The 16488-nt window shown below is 34.6% G+C and overlaps 1 protein-coding gene across 2 annotated transcripts in view; it reads left to right on the forward strand.

Annotated features, from left to right (window-relative positions):
* The first annotated feature begins 2507 nt into the window (after nt 1-2507).
* Nucleotides 2508-16488, forward strand: part of peb (zinc finger protein pebbled) — a 29249-nt gene continuing 15268 nt past the window's right edge. The window contains exons 1-2 of one of the 2 annotated variants that reach the window (XM_074186256.1): nt 2508-2689; nt 9163-9450. In XM_074186256.1, the coding sequence (XP_074042357.1) occupies nt 9444-9450 (7 nt within the window). In that variant the 5' untranslated portion in view covers nt 2508-2689; nt 9163-9443. The remainder of the gene's footprint in view (nt 2690-9162; nt 9451-16488) is intronic. The other variant, XM_023164982.2, reaches the window with a different exon arrangement.

Consider the following 16488-nt stretch of genomic DNA (forward strand, 5'->3'; position numbering starts at 1 on the left):
ATCTTGGGAACAGGAAGAAGTCGCAGGGATCAAATCTGGTGAATACAGAGGCTGATGAGCTTAGAGATAATATTGAGACATATTTGGATTGAGTATAAAGTGGTAAGATGTAAATAGGCTTTCAATACCTCCAACACTTGTATTTTAACTTTCAGTCGCGTTTTGAATGAAATTATGTAGGGACATTTGGCAATTAGCTCGTAGTCAATCTTTGATTCATGAAACATCATGTCATATTTTGCAATATCAATTTATTTCCAAACCTGAACATGGCACCGTCACCTTCAAAGTAAATCGCTTGTTTTGAAAGATCAAAACGCTGTTCCCAGTCGGTATGGTCTAGAATTTGAGACCACCAAAAAGGTCCCAAAAAAGGAACCGTCTTCAATAGCAGAATAACTTAGATGAGACACCAGATATCTTGATCGCACTAACGAAAACAATCTGTCAGCACCTGAAACGTGTCGCCCGATCGTTTTCCTTCTGCGAACAATGACTAACCAATAAAATCTGTTCTCTCTCCTTCACCTCAATCGCCGTTAAAAATTCTATGGCCGTTCATCCTTAGATGTACGATGTGGCTCATTTGTATTGTCCGCTCATACGTGATGGCCAGAATAACTGTAATGTCTCTATTGTTTTCTTATGATTCAAGAGATAGGATTTTATAGATACCGACTCGAATATATCTCGGATATGGCGACGAACATAAATCAGCGTTTAATCTCTCTCTTATAAGGCGTTGAACGTTTTGTTATTCATCTGTCAACCTACCAAGGGCCTCCCACGAATGATAAACGGCGAGGAAAATTGAAAAACGATATTTTTTAGCGACTGGCAGCTATGGCCCTTTTGGACCTTCTTCAGCTGCTTCTCGATGTGAATAAAATGCTGGTGTAGTTAACTGTAGTTTTTTCAAAATCTTTGAATATTAATATAACTTTAACAGCTTTGTATTCCAAATTATTTTAATTGTTATTCAAAATTTATGTCTAATCGATTTATAATTGAAAAGAAGTGGCCGATACTTAATGAAAATCCATATTAAAACTAATCAATACAGAAAAATAGTGGGTAAATTTTCGTTATGTGGACACCTGGTGATTTTGAAAAAATTTTTGACTATACTTACGTATTTTGATGCGTTGATTACGAATCCGAAAGAAAAAAGTGGCGCTCTCCCTTATTTAAAAAGTTACGGCCCTCCAAAGTTCAGAAAAGGGCAACTTTTCAGCCTTCTTTTTCATTAAATAAATATTTAAAAACACAAGCATTTATTCACTAGGTTACCTTTACACCTTATTCCTCCTTCTTTAACACTTTTCACTTCAATAATTTTTCTTATAAAAATGTTAAAAAATTTACGGAGCTGCTTTTTGGTTACATATCACTGTATTTTACGTTTTTAAGGTTAATGATATGGTTGGTACGACTGATGCAGTCCATATTCCTGAAGTAATTCAAATGTTTTTTACCTTCATTCTTTAGATCGTAAATTGGTTTTTGGTGGTGTATTACGAATTTGAAATAGTAGGCGACGGCAAATACCAACCGCTTTTTTCTGAAATGTCACTAGTAACTAACCTAAAAATAGAATAATGTCACCAGGAGAAGCATTCGTTTTTAAATTAAGTTTTTTATAAGAAAAATGTTGATTATTGAAGTGAAAAGTGTTAAAGAAGGAGGAATAAGGTGTAAAGGTGACCTAGTGAATAAATGCTTTTGTTTTTAAATAGTTTATTTAGTGAAAAAGAAGGCTGAAAAGTTGCCCTTTTCTGAACTTTGAAGGGCCGTAACTTTATAAATAAGGGAGAGCGCCGCATCAAAATACGTAAGTACAGTAAAAAATTTTTTCAAAATCGCCGGGTGTCCACATAACGAAAATTTACCATAACATTTTTCACAGATTTTTACCATAGACTTTTTGAAGTGTTTTTGAGCCATGTGTATACTTTGTGTTAATTCGTGGCCTTTATTTTACTGTTAAATCTCAAATTGTTTTAGTTCTCAAGCCTGCTTTGTCAACATAACCAAAACTTTTATGACAATACAGCATTTATGACCCTGACTCTGTAAGTCTTTCCGATACCCCAACGTTTCAATTAAAACTTTTTTAGAAGTACAAGACTACGTGAAACAAAAGAGATCTTCGCGGAAACTTTCAAAACTTCTCTTGACAACCCATCTCAGGTTCATTAAAACAACCGCAGCTAGAGACAACATCCAATACAACACCCGCCCCACACATACGCTAAATTTCGCAAGCCATTAGCCAACTCAGTCCCCGCAATTAATAATTCAAAATCAGCTTTCCAAAAGCCATATTTCAAATAATCAAGCCAGCGCGAGCGACTTCATCTGCGAATCGGTCCGCGATCGAGCGCTCTCTCTCGCACGCCGCCGCATATAGATCTCTTCTCTCCGTCCATCACCTGTCTTCTCACCTGCCCCACCACGCGCGCGCGGCCAATGAGAGCCGGGAGCCGGCAAGGAGAGTCGGATCTCCTCAACTCATTCTTATTCTATGTGACGACACCGAGAGAGCATCTCGTAAACCACCTTGCTCTCTATTAATTGTTTGTAGTTTTTGTGATGTTTGCACCGCTCCACGATCTGTGACGTTCGGTTTTTGTCTGTCAATTGATGTTCCGTTGTTGAGTGATATGGATTATTCGGCGAATTGCTTGAGGTGAGAGATAGTTTAAGACATAGTTTTTGTGAATTGACGAATAGGTATGTTGTGGAAATAAATCTGGGACTCGGAACAAAAATGTCCAGTGTCAAATTTGCAGATTCGAGATGTTTGGCTTTACCTCAGTTTGATACAGTGATCTGAAAAAACATGCATTTTTGTTAGCATGTCCATGGAGGGTTAGAAGAGTCCCTATTTATCAGATATTCTTTGACAGATATTTTTTGTCAATGCTCCTTGATGCTTTCGAAAAAATAAATAAATTCAGATCCTCAGAAGATATGCTTTAGTGTACCTATTTATTTTTTCGGATTGTGGAAGGTCAAAAATCTATGAAACATTAGGAATATAGGTACAACATTTTTCATGATATTTTCTGAAGAATGTAGGTATTCGATACTTTTCAATTCTGTGTGCAGAAAGTCCTCAAAGTGTGTGAAATGAAAATTATTTTTCCTAGTTTTCAGTGTTGAAACTATCTATTTTTTATTTTGTACTCTACCGACCTCTATATTCAATTTATTAATTGATTTTTTGGGATCCCATCGACTTTCAGTCCACAGTATTTGGATTTTCCATTCGTCATGAAAAGTCGACTGGAAACGCTCGAGATTTCGGAAGTACCACTGTAAGTTCAAATGAAGTATTTTCAGGAATCTACCTAAATGATATTTTGATTAAAGATAATAAACATAGAAGGGTACAAAGCCTCTTAACTATAAACGACAAGTAAATCTATATACCTAACAGTACTATATATTAATCTGTTTAAATTATGTATACCAAGAATACGATTCACTGTAGATATTTTTGAATGTCAGAATATCCAGATCATTGATTTTGTGAATTAAGAATTATGTACCTACATGGGTATTGAAAAACATTTTCATTTATTGGGAAAGAAATGTTTTGGCTTTCTTCTTCTCCATCTTACATGAAAAAATGTGGGAAGTAACTCCAAACAAAAATGTGTACCTAGATCCTGCAAAGAAGTAACTGTCAGACATAAACTGGAAGAACAACCCTCTCGAAATCTTTCATATAAACATTGAATTACACGAAAGAAACATACTTTCCAAACAAATACTTCTATATGAACACTGAATTATACAAACAACACTTTTTTCTATTCAGTTTATATTTCAAACATTCATTATGGAATTGAATCAGATACCATTCACAGGATTGCTACACAATGTCGTCCTCACTGGTGGACAATAAGACACTTGCCTTATAGCTTCTTCAGCATCAATTTGGATAACATTTGGAGATGAAACATTCAATTGATTCCTCAAATTACGATTTTATGTCACAAATGAGTTTAACCTACTCATGTACCCAGTTAATTTTTTTAAATTGATTGCTTCCCGCCTTTCTCTGGATTATTCTGACATTTTTTGCAGAAGGAGATGGAGAAGTAGAAAGTCGAAACCTTTTTTTCCCAAAAACTAATCTCTCCTAAAAATATATCCCTTTCAATTTTCATTTAATTTGAAGCAAATGTACCTACCAATTAACAATTTCGTGTGCCACTATTGAATTGTGAGGGACAGCTTTGAATAATAATAATAATAAAAACGGCAAGATATATTTCAGAAAATAATGAGCAAAATTTCTATCACTCCTGTAAGGATTAGTGAATACTTTTTCTCTATTTCAATTATCTTTTTCTATTGAGATTCGAGAATACGTATTACTGTTCAAGTAAAACCAGCTTAGGTATTCCTCAAGGTTTTGTGTTAGGCCCAGTTTCATATACAGATGCCTGACATGTAAATCATAAAATATTCAAATGTATCCTGCAAACTGTAAACTACTGCATTTGTTGATGATGTAGTTTAGATGTATGAAAATAATGTTCTACTTCTTAATGTTCTCAAAAAAGCTACGCGTTGAATATCTAATTTTTATCTACATTTTTTTTGAAAAAAAATTGTATAATTGAGAGTTCGCAAAATTATATTACATCTTGAAAACAAGAAACACTAAAATCCTGCCTTGTGATAGTAATTAAAATTTTCCAGAATGTAGAGATGGAATAATGTCGTACTTTAGTTGAACAAAAAAAATCGTAAAAACAATAAAATCTCTTTAAATTGGTGTTTATGAAAAAATCTCGAAATATCAGTTCTGAAAATATAATTTTTGAATTATAAACAGGATATTTTCATAATTATATGTTGTTTTTTAACATTTGGTATTATTCATTACCTTTCTAGAGCAGAATAAATACTATAATAATTATAAATTCAAAACAAATTTATCGCCCATTTTTCATTTATCGAGTCATTCAGGTTGCCTTCTGTGTAAACTTTTTCATTCAAAAAGAGCACTTTTCCCAATCGTCAGAAATGCCACACTCTTCTTGACGCGCGTTTCATCAATAGTTGACGCCTTCAGCAGATACAGAAAACTGGACTGCTTGTTTTGGATTTATTCTACGTCAGAATTTCCAGTTTTATCCTTTATATCGGAAAATAATAATTCATTGCATCTTCCTAATGGTATCCTTCAGGGACACTGTCTTAACATTATATCAATTATTCAATATCAGCAGTTTCAGCTACTGTGATAACGAAACATGTCGTCATATATTTTTGAAAATAAAGTTGGTGAAGATAAATCGTAAGGTGTAGTTTATGAAATCACTACTAATAATATTGATTGTAATTCATCTTTTCGCGGTGTTATTCGTCGATTGATTTTAGCCGCTATCTATTTATAAACGAGCGTATATTTTTATAATAAATAAATTTTATTTCATCGAAATTATGTCTTGGATTTAACCGATCGATTCTAGGAGACGCATGGCATAATGTGATCGATAATATCTATGATAGTGGTTTTATAGAACACCCAAGTTGTGAAGTAGTCACCTATATTTCGACATCTGTATTGGCTAAGATGCCATATTGAGATTATTAACAACTGTATTATTTTTCATTGTATTATTCATTATATTTTTTATTTTATATCTGCATCTGCCATCATTTGTAATGATTCTGAAATTACCAAGAAATTTTTAAATTTTACAGTCATTCATGGTTATGATTTTATTGAACTGATCATGAGAGTTGAAATTTATTGAAAGAATTCATCATACTTTTTTGAAATGTCGATCTCTGTTCCATTTTTTTTGACGTTTCGATAGCAAATATTTTTTGTATGTGTGATTGATGACTTGTTTACTTTATGGTAATTCATCATCACTTAAATAAAATGAATAAAAACACTTTTTTCTAAATACCGCTGGAAAATTTTATTTTACGACCGGTTATACTATCAAGTATAAAACCTTATACTTGATAGTGGGATCAAACCCGAAACCGGTCGTAAAATAAAATTTTCCAGCGGTATTTAGACAAAAGTGTTTTTATTCATTTCATTTAAATCTTTTTTTGATCCTCTAAATCCTTGATTCAGTCAGATATGCATTTTCTTATACCCACATTTTTGTTGAGTTTTCACAAATAAGCTTCTACATTTGTCACCTAAACTGAATAAAGGTACTAGGTATTTGCTTTACTCTCAACCCCTTTAAAAAAATGGGGGATGTTACCTTCTCTTAATGAAAAGTTGAAAGTTTTACCACATTTCAGTTCCAAAACGCAATTTTTTTGACACTAAAAATCATAGAAATAAATCCAGTCATAAACCCAGGACGTCCATCAAGAGCAGGTGTGATAAAAACGTTGATAGACACCCTCCCACCTCCCTAAAAACACCTATTCAGCTCTGTGTACGTCGTTATCTCCATGGATACCAACCCCATGAACCAACAATCACCACAACGTCGATGTGTGTAGTATCTCAAAATGATTTCCTGATTATTTTTTTAAATATTAACGGCATAGGTTTCTACTGGCCTGCAGAAGACTGGCAGGGGGGTGATTAAACTCGGGCGGTCGGAAAAAAGTTATGCAAAGCGAGCATAATTTGGTTTTTACAAAAGAAAGTGAACTAGAGAATATTCACAACTGTCGGCGTTTTGTTTTTTCGGCATGAACTTGTAAAACCTTCGGGAGAGTCAACCCACAATTTTTTTTCACTGAAAAGGGCTTAGCTTTTGAAAATCAGTCAACTTTTTACTGAATATGCAAAAGTTGGATGTATTTTAAATAAAAAACCTATCGTAATAATCTAAATGTTCAAAACATATTCCTGTGGGACAATTTGCAGATTTTGTTGTTTAGACAATATCGGGTTTTCGCTTGCTAGAAGATTTAGATACATTTTTAAAAATGTATATTTACTATTTCGTTTTTTCAACTGTATTCTCGGATTTTGTATGGAATTTCAAAGCTCCATATCTTCTAAACGACTGGATCGATTTTGGAAAGCGAATCAACAATCAATAGGGAATTGAAAACCGTTTCCAATGACGTATCGCTTCTATGTCAGAAATGTTGAGAATGCATGATATATTCGCTTGGGCATAAAGGTTTAGCAATAGTTTTAAGGTAAAAACCTCTCCCCACGAACAAATTTGACTTTTTGTATCAGCCATCCCTGGTAGTTATAATTTGCTTTACATTTTCGATGGCTCACCCTATATTTATCCCTCTATCGTGGTCCGTTACCACAAGCTAATTCTTTCTAATCTCAAAACCTTTTCTGGTTATTTTTTTGACATGCAAAATACAATGGCAAACATTACAACCAGAAACGCTTGAAACTAATGGCGATTCATAACTGGCTTTGTATTTCGTATATCTGATGACGTCACGCCCCTTTAGTTGAACCGCTCATTTGAGGCTGTTTTCGGAAGATTCGGATTAACTGAGAGAAAATTTTCTGGCAATATTTTTTAAATTACGTACGGATCAATACAGAACCGTTAACGGTAATATTACTACTATTATATCACAGTCAAGTATAGCAAATCACGCCCAGTATTTATATCGACGATATACACTCACAAACATATCATTTTTCTTCGAAAGCTGGCCGTTAAGTGGAGTTTTGTAATATTTGCTGTAGCGTTTCACAAGTTCGTCTATTAAATCTAAATAAATCGTGAAAAAAAGATTCATTTCGTGAAATCCAGCATTTCTCAAGTGATAAATTAAAAATGATAATAATTAAAAATTGCATGCAAGCGCCGGTATTTTTATTGCGTGTTTCAGAAATATCAATTTGTTCGGCATTGATTTCTCCTAGTTTCTAGGATTGTGGAGAGTGGAATCGATTCGGGAGTTTTGTAATCTGATCCTTTTGGAGAATTTGACGAGAAACTCTTCACTTGATTTGTTTCACTGATGTTTTTCTGGTAATCCTATTACTGGAAGTCTAATCGATATGCGGGTTGAAACTGTGTAAAATGTTGGGTTTTTGAATTCAGAAAAAATTCAAAATAGCGATTGAGAAAAATAATTTTTCATCAGTTTGATAACTGTTAAGTCTTTTCTATAATTATTTCAGAGGTTTTCTCCTTTAAATAAACGTTTGTTTCATTACGTTGATTCGCATTTTTTTCCGCAAAATATAAGTTCACCTCTACAGAAAATTATGATTGAGGTGCCATTCGAAAGTATATAATTTAAAATTTGTGGCAAGTTATTGCGTTACCAAATAATTCAAAAGTTATAAATAAGTTAGTTACACAAAAATGGTGTTCATTTTTAGCGAATATATGTAAATTGAAAATTCATTACCATCCAAAACCAAAGCACGAAAATTTATAGTTTTGATTTAGCGGTGGAAATACTCGTGAAAACGAGTGGTTTTGATCAAGACCTGGAATTTTTTTCTTTTATTTGAGCTGTTTTCAAAGGGTTATGAAATATCTTCGCCGGAAAAAATAGAGAATTTCAATATTCCATTTATTTAAGAATAATGGAAGATGTTAGAAAATTAATAACATCATCAATGAAAAAAATACTCTCTTCCAAATATCCCGATTGGTTTCATTTCTCATTGATAGCTGAATTGAACAAAACTGCCAGATTTTTCTTCGGTTCGCTTTGTTGTTATGTTATCTGTCGAGGAAGCTTGTGAAGAACAATTTTCTTTTTGAAAAATACTTTCAATTTAATAAATTGATGGGTGTAGTCGTTACTACGTGGTAGATCATCATGAAAAATGAGAATTGAAACTTTCTATGTTTCAATACCACTTTTATTTGAAACTAACGTCACTGCAGTTTCGTTCAATAAGGACATTTTCAAAGTAATACAAAAACTTGAACTTACACAGTAACTTAACGAGATGAACTAAAAAGTTAGCCCCCCAAACGACTTACAAAGAACCCCATTACATTTTTTTATTTTGGTTCGTTCCACAAAAATTACTTTTGTTCAAAATATGCCGTGTTTTTGAATACAGAATGAAGCCCAACAGAAGTAGAGAAAAAAAGAAGAAAAAAAAAACGAATCTGTTCCAAAAAATAGTTCATTTTAGACGTTTAACCAGTATTTCATCATTTCCATTCCTGCAGTCAAATCACCGAATTCACCAATTATTGTTTCCAGTCAATATTCCTGTTCGCCGATCCACCTTCCTGATTGAACACCTCTGACAAAAGCTCTCATCCCTCAGCCTTTGCCAATCCAATTTAAGTGATGAATGGGGGCCCTTTTGATCGCCTCGAGCGGAGATGATTCCCGTACAATAGCTCGAGCTGGTACAGTTTGTAAACACCACCACAATAAACGCATTGACTTCCCGACGGGGATGAGCGCCGTGCGAAAAAGGCATCTGACACGGTAATCGGCAGATCGCACCCCTTGTATGAGGGATTATCGGGGTTATTATGACGTGTAAGTAGGTGATGTATCGATGTTTAATTGCGGAATTTGGTTTTTTGAAAACAGGTACAAACTACTGTAGAAATAATGGATAACATCATCGCCAAATACCGAAATACCGAAAAGGTATTTGACGACCGTAAAATAAGCGGAAGCGCGCGGTACGTTGCCCGAACAAAACACCATGTTGAATGATATATTCGCCCTTGATGATTTGGCAAAAAAGACTGAATAAATGACAACTAATTTGACAGATGTAGCTCCAAGAAGGTGGCTGTTATCAATTGTCAAATTTCGGGAGTCACTGTTGGAAAACCCTATTATAAATGGTATATCATCGATGTTTGGGTGGGCCTTAGCTTCGTCCTTATAATGTATCAAATGAAAGTTTTATAGCTGGAAGCTATCATAATGTGGAAGCTTTCCAAGCCAGTATCTAACACAGTATCAGCTGTTTTCAACTACTGGTTGATAGTGGAACTCAAAGTGTTCTGGTAATTACCTCTAACTTGATGCTTTCATGTAGCAATTCAGGGGGGAAAATACCAAGATCAGGTAGCTGAATGATCAAAAACACCTTGAGATTCTATTTAAAGGTGTATATAGACGTCAAGCGGTCTTTGAAGCACATGCCTCTACCGAGTCTCCTCCAACTTAAGAGTGGCTGACCAAATTAGACTACCCTTGATTGAAAAACAAATTTGGTCTCTGATTTGGATTCCTAATCGCCTTGATCTGGAAGTTAATAAAGCTAGTAATTCTTTGCAAGTAAAGGCACTGCAATTGTTTTATCAGGCCAGAACTTGTTTTTGGCTTACTGTAGGCTTTGTCTTCTAACACTGCAAGAAGAATTTCAGACTTTGGCCAATTCTACCAAAACTGCTATTCCAAGGGATTTATAGATCCTACGATAAATGTCACTAAAGAATTGTTAGACTTGCGAAAGGATATAATCTAAGTTATCAATTATACGTAATTGTAGTCTGAATCATCACATAAAGACACTTGAACTATGTTTCTGTTTGGAGGATGGTGAGATAGCGGAGCCGCCGCGAACAGAATAATTTCATTGGTAGTAAAAACGATATTGCATAGAGTTTTGTTATATTCAACAAATTCATTTCAAATCAGCCACAGAAACTTTCAATTCTCAGATGAAATATTACAAACCAACAAAAAAATCAAATTATGTCTGAATCGAATAGAAAGTTTTCCAAACACTTCAGTATGCACCCAATCTCGTATTTGCTCGCATCAGTCAATAGTTCGTGTTTACTATTACATCACAAAATTCTTCCGAGAATTCTCTAATCTCGAGCACACTCCCTTTTTTGGTACATATCTAGAGACGGGCCTCGTCATCTCAATTACATATTACAGATAAGTTTTTCTCGTTCGATGCAATTTTCTGTTTGAGCAGCGAGATAACTTATCAATTTCCTTATTCGAAATTATTCAAACAGATCGATAGAAAATTGCACTAGCAGGAAATATATTTGCAACGGTGTTTCCCTAATCGGGTGAACGATATGAAGCTGTTGGATGTTGGCGACTAGTTTTTCCAAATCGGAAGTGTGAATCATACACGAGGTCAATGGAAAAAAAATTACTAGTTTCATTGTTTTTTTTTTCAAATTTTTGTTTTGTTATATTATTTGAAATCAGAAACTTATTGTGGCAGAATTATTAATAATATTTAAATAATATACACAATAGAAATGCATAGAAAACAGTTGCAGATCGCTTCATTTTCCAACCCCATTCTTCAGGAGGTATTCGCACATTACTTTTCTATTTTTGAACACGCAAGTAAACTCTTCTGATGTGTTACTTAACCTCATCCTCTGTTGGAGGTAACGAACTGAGTTGTATAGTGTTTTCAGAGATATACTAAATTTATAATTTATTTCTGTACGACAAAAACAGCAATTAGCCACTCGATTGAAGTTAATTATGGTCAATATTTGCGAATTCTAATGCTGAAAAAAGTCAAAATAAAAAACTTATCCGCGGCGAGAACTACATTAAAAGTTGGTATATACGAAATAGTTCAGGTAATGAATAAGTCTTTTTTCTTGATCTTTTGTCTCCTCTGGTTTTGAACCAGACACATTTTCTACTATGGAAAATACAAATACATGCAAAGCAAACATCATTCACCATATTTCTTTTCATTTTATAAAATGTATTCCTTGGTTAAGTTGGTGAGGACACTTCTGAGAGATCTAGTACGTAATATACATATTTTTAATACTTTTGAAGTGTGAAACCTCTCGTTTCTCATCAACGTTCGTTAAAAAGGTTCCAAAAAATATTTATCTTTGAGGTTGACGAGTCAGAACCTTGAGTTGGTAATTTCAGCAGAACTTGTTTATCTTTTCGAAACCCATATGTGAAATATGCAAAATAAAATATACTCGTCGAAGCATTAGACATTCACCTTTGTTTATTGCAATAATCTCAGATGTCTGTTACAATAAAATAAATATTTATAAATGTTCAATATCGAGTTGTGAATGTTGGGATATCTCGCTCGAATCCGAGCTGTATAAAAGAAAGACACGTTCTTTCAATATCGTACAGGGATAGTCAAAAATCGACTATATTTCCAGAGTTGACGAATCTATTTTTATTATCTCCGGATACCCACAGTTGCAATTCTGAATTGGTCAGTTCTTCGAAAAGATGATTATATAGGTTAAAAACTGTAATTTCTGTCTTTTTTCAAATGTTTTATAATTATCACAAAACTGAATGAATTCTACGGAAGTTATACAAAAACACAGGGGTATATTTATAAATAATAGATTGATTACCGTCAGAGAGAACCAAATCCTGGCTGATAGGCCGTGATTGAATGGAACCGTTTTTCTTCTTCTTATTCTTCTCATTATTTTTCTTCTCCTTAGTAGAACACTGCTGCCTTCAGCCAGTATAATTGGAGAATGCTTAATTGGTACAGAAAAGGAGAGGTAACTCGCACTGTTATGAAAATCACTGATTATTCATAATTTTCAACGAGCTCTATAAAAAAATTAACAACTTTTACCAACCGGCGGGTGATGCAATGCTCCTCCGATAACGATCTGCTAAATTCAATTAAACTGCCTCGGACTGGCGTTACCCAACGATCCACTCTGTAAGTGTGCATAATAAAATTCCGTCACAACATATAACGAAACCGAAAGATGCTCTACCTATGTTATGAAAGACTGTCAGAATGGCCACCACAGCGTAACGGAAGTGGCTCTCTTTAATGAAATCTTCCCCGAGAATAGTTCATCTCCAACGAGCGGAACTCGAGGGATACAACGTGTTGCTATTATGGAAGAGCTCAGACTTATAGAATGCTTTTGCTGTGGAGTAAAATTATATCATTGCTTGGGATACTGAGAATGGTGACAGTTTACATAAATGATCTAATACTTCATTTATGCTGAATGATTTTTTTCCTGTTTCCATTGCAAATGTTTCATTTTATTCATCCCTGCAAAAATTCTTTCTGATGTAAACTTTCAAACGACTCATTTTCATCACCAAGTCAAATAACAATTAATTTAAAAAATGTACGGATGATATATAATCCAGTAGGTATCTGAAAAATGTCTGATGACATGCCTTTTAACAAATGAACATCCATATTATAATGAGGCCATAGTATAATGAGTATCCATACATAATATGGTACCTAAAATATATTCTTAGTTGTCACTTTAGTTTCTTTGGATAGTTGCCTGCCTGCCTGCCTGCCTTTACTATCATCTGTAACCTGTCACTTATTTGTGTTCCATGAATTTCTGTGTTTTGTGTTCCAGGATTTGGCTTGATAAAACATAAAGATAAGAAAAAAAGTATGAAACTCAGAGAAAGTTGATGTTTCATGGTGTTTTGTGATTCACTAACGTCCGTATAAAAGTATACATGAAATGTTTTCAATCGAACATTTTGAACAAATAAAGAAATTAAATTCTACTTAATAAATAATTCATTAATATATTCAGTTAGTTTTGAAGTAGAACTTATCTCATACTTTAACACATCTATTATCTTCCGTTAAGTGTAGTGAAATTATGATTCAGAAGGTAATAAAGAAATCATCCACGCATGGCAGATTGCAAGATGCTCATTATCTTCTAAATATTGTAATTTCCTCTCGAAGATAAAAAAACAGTGACTTCTACATAATTCCTAGGGTTGTCGCAGTCATAGTGAAATTTTGTTAAGCTGGTCCGCAATTTTCATTATCCTTATGGTTTCTCTTTTGTTTCTGCCTCTTCCATTAGAATTTATCGATGTTTTTCTCGGAGACAAAATACCGATAATTCCTACCTCGTATCTAGCCTTGACTGTGTTTGAGAAAACAATCTAAGAACACCAATCGAGAAAGAAAACCGCATAAACCGAAATAACAGGTCTGCCTGATAGATTTAGCCTTATCAGTTGATAACTCGACGAAAATAAGTGCTTTCCTGTTTTGACACTAATTCATGCAGCAGGAGAAACTTGGTGTATAGGGTGAGTCAGATGTGGTCGGTGAAGAGAGGTGTCTAAGCTCGAGTTTTCGAAAATAGACATTGCATTTGATAGCTCAATGCGAATATAGGTTGTAGAAATCTAGGTATTAAATGAAAAATCACTTCTTATATCCTTGTTGCCAGCCGAATGAATTAACCCGAACTGTATCTAACTGAATGTTTTCCCAGAATTCGGGCATAGAACAGTTCCATGGAACACATAACTCCCCGCCGGCATCCAGTAAACGAAAACAAACACTACACGCATGTTATTTTCATGGCCAACTACGTGAGCTAATGTCATTTAATACCCAAGGCGTATTTATAGATAAATCTTAAATTATCAACGACAAATATAAATTAAAAGATGTAACTTAAGTGTGGATCTATGTTGGAAATGTTAAACATTGAAAGCTATTGCGATATTTCTCGTGACGTGGCAGTTATTGATTGTGTTCGAGAGGAGGTATTGATCGGGTGCACTTTCTGCAGATTTTGGGAATGCTCTCTTTCTGAGAAACGGATACGCAATCAGGTGAAATTGGTATTTTATCTCTCATGTCTTCGCTCTAGTTTTCTGATTAAACTCACCAATTTTTGTCCAATGATCGACTTCTTCAGGAAAACATTCCCGAAATTCGAACATGATAGGCATGTACTAAAATCTCTCATGCTGCGAACCTTTATTGGCACATTTTGAATATTTATCCCGAATGGAGACATAACACATGGGCTGAAAAGTCCCGGGCTAAGAAATAACGCGTTATTCATCAACATAATCTTCATCAAGAGCCACAAAATCATTCCAGCGCCGCTCTAACATTTTAATACCACTTTTATAGAACGATTTATCTTTTGCCCCAAAAAAGGCCACAGTTTCAGCAATAATCTCTTCAATCGAGCGAAATTTCTTACTGGTGAGCATTTTTTTGAGGTCTGCGAACAGCCAATAGTCGCTGGGAGACAAATCTGGCGAATACGGTGGATGTGGGAGCAATTTGAAGTCCAATTCATGTAGTTTTCCCATTGTTTTGATTACTTGTGACACGATTCGTTGTCATGTCTTGCGATTTCAGCCTTCAAACGCTCCCATAACGCTATGGGAGCGTTGAATGGCCGAACCCTGCTCAGAATCATCAAGACGTTCTTGTTTTTGATCAACTATGAGCTCGAGCGGAACCCACTCTGAATAGAGCTTTCTCATAGTCAAATGATCATGCAATATACAGCCAACACGTTCTTTTGATATCTTTACAACGTCAGCTAACTCACGCAACTTCACTTTTCAATCATTCATAACGATTTCGTGGATTTTTTTGTGTTACTGCCTCATTTGGACGTCCACTGCATTCTGCATCATCGGTGTCTCTACAACCACGTTTGAAGTCAGCAAACAAATGAAGTGTTTCTTGAATACCGGATAAAAACACTTCTAATTCACCAAAATAGAATGATGAGTCATATTCAAACGGGCAAAAATACGTTAGTAAGTACGGAAATATATTTTTCAAAATTCCAAAACAAATATTCATCCTTTACTGTTGTATGGAAAATTCCCAATGTATCGATTTTTTTACTGGCAACGTAAGTCTTTAGGAAAACACAGATTGAGATGCAAGTTTCAAGATGGTAATTAAATCAATTATGTCGCAAAGTAATGAATCTGCCAAGGCTAACGGTCGTTATGAAAAACCGGCGACGCGTCCGAGAAAAAATTCATCCACCAATCGGATGGAGAAACTGCCGACGACACACTTCCATATGATAATAATATATCGTTTTCCAATTCCTCATGGAACGAACAATTATATAAACAACGCAACTGTTTGCGATTATAATAAAAAGAAAAGAGGCAGCGTTATGCACGCTTTCATGATTTCGAGATGAAACGCAGGCAGTTTGTTTAGCAGACCGGGAATTTGGCCTAATAGAAAATATTAAAATTGATTGCCGTGATTAATGCCAGCTTCTAGAAGCGAATCGATCTTGTAACCATACGGTTCATCGGATGGAATAACGTTTTAATTCTTGTGTCTTCTGTATATACTGTATATAGCCCCGCCTGAATAAACTATTGTATAGCGGTATTTTTTGTTGGTGTACTCGGCTCAATAGATTTGAAATGTTGACAGTAGCATACGGTGATTGTACTCTTGAGTCAGAAACAAGCTTTTCACAGAAGGTCGAAAAAATGTGAATGACGACGCTGAAAATGTTGAGAAAGTGAAAAAAATTATTATGTATAATCAGAAATTGTTGAATGACGACAACGACGATCCAGATTTGCTTAAAAGTGTCATAACTGGTGACAAATCACGAAATTCAACCGTCCCAATGGAAGAGCCCACAAAAACCAAGACCAAAAATATTAAGTTAGATGAAATGTCAAGGTTTTGCTCACTTTTTCTTCAATTCCGTGGCGAAGTGCATCAGGAACTTTTGTCAAATGGTAGTACAGTCAATTGTGAAAAAACAATTCATTTGCATCACGATAATGCACCTGCTCACTCGTCATTAGCCACCGTATTCACCAGAT

The sequence above is a fragment of the Leptinotarsa decemlineata genome, unplaced genomic scaffold, assembly GCF_025532065.1.
Source record: "Leptinotarsa decemlineata unplaced genomic scaffold, Ldec_3_MD MMD2_tig00078422_RagTag_RagTag, whole genome shotgun sequence".
Classification (NCBI taxonomy): domain Eukaryota; kingdom Metazoa; phylum Arthropoda; class Insecta; order Coleoptera; family Chrysomelidae; genus Leptinotarsa; species Leptinotarsa decemlineata.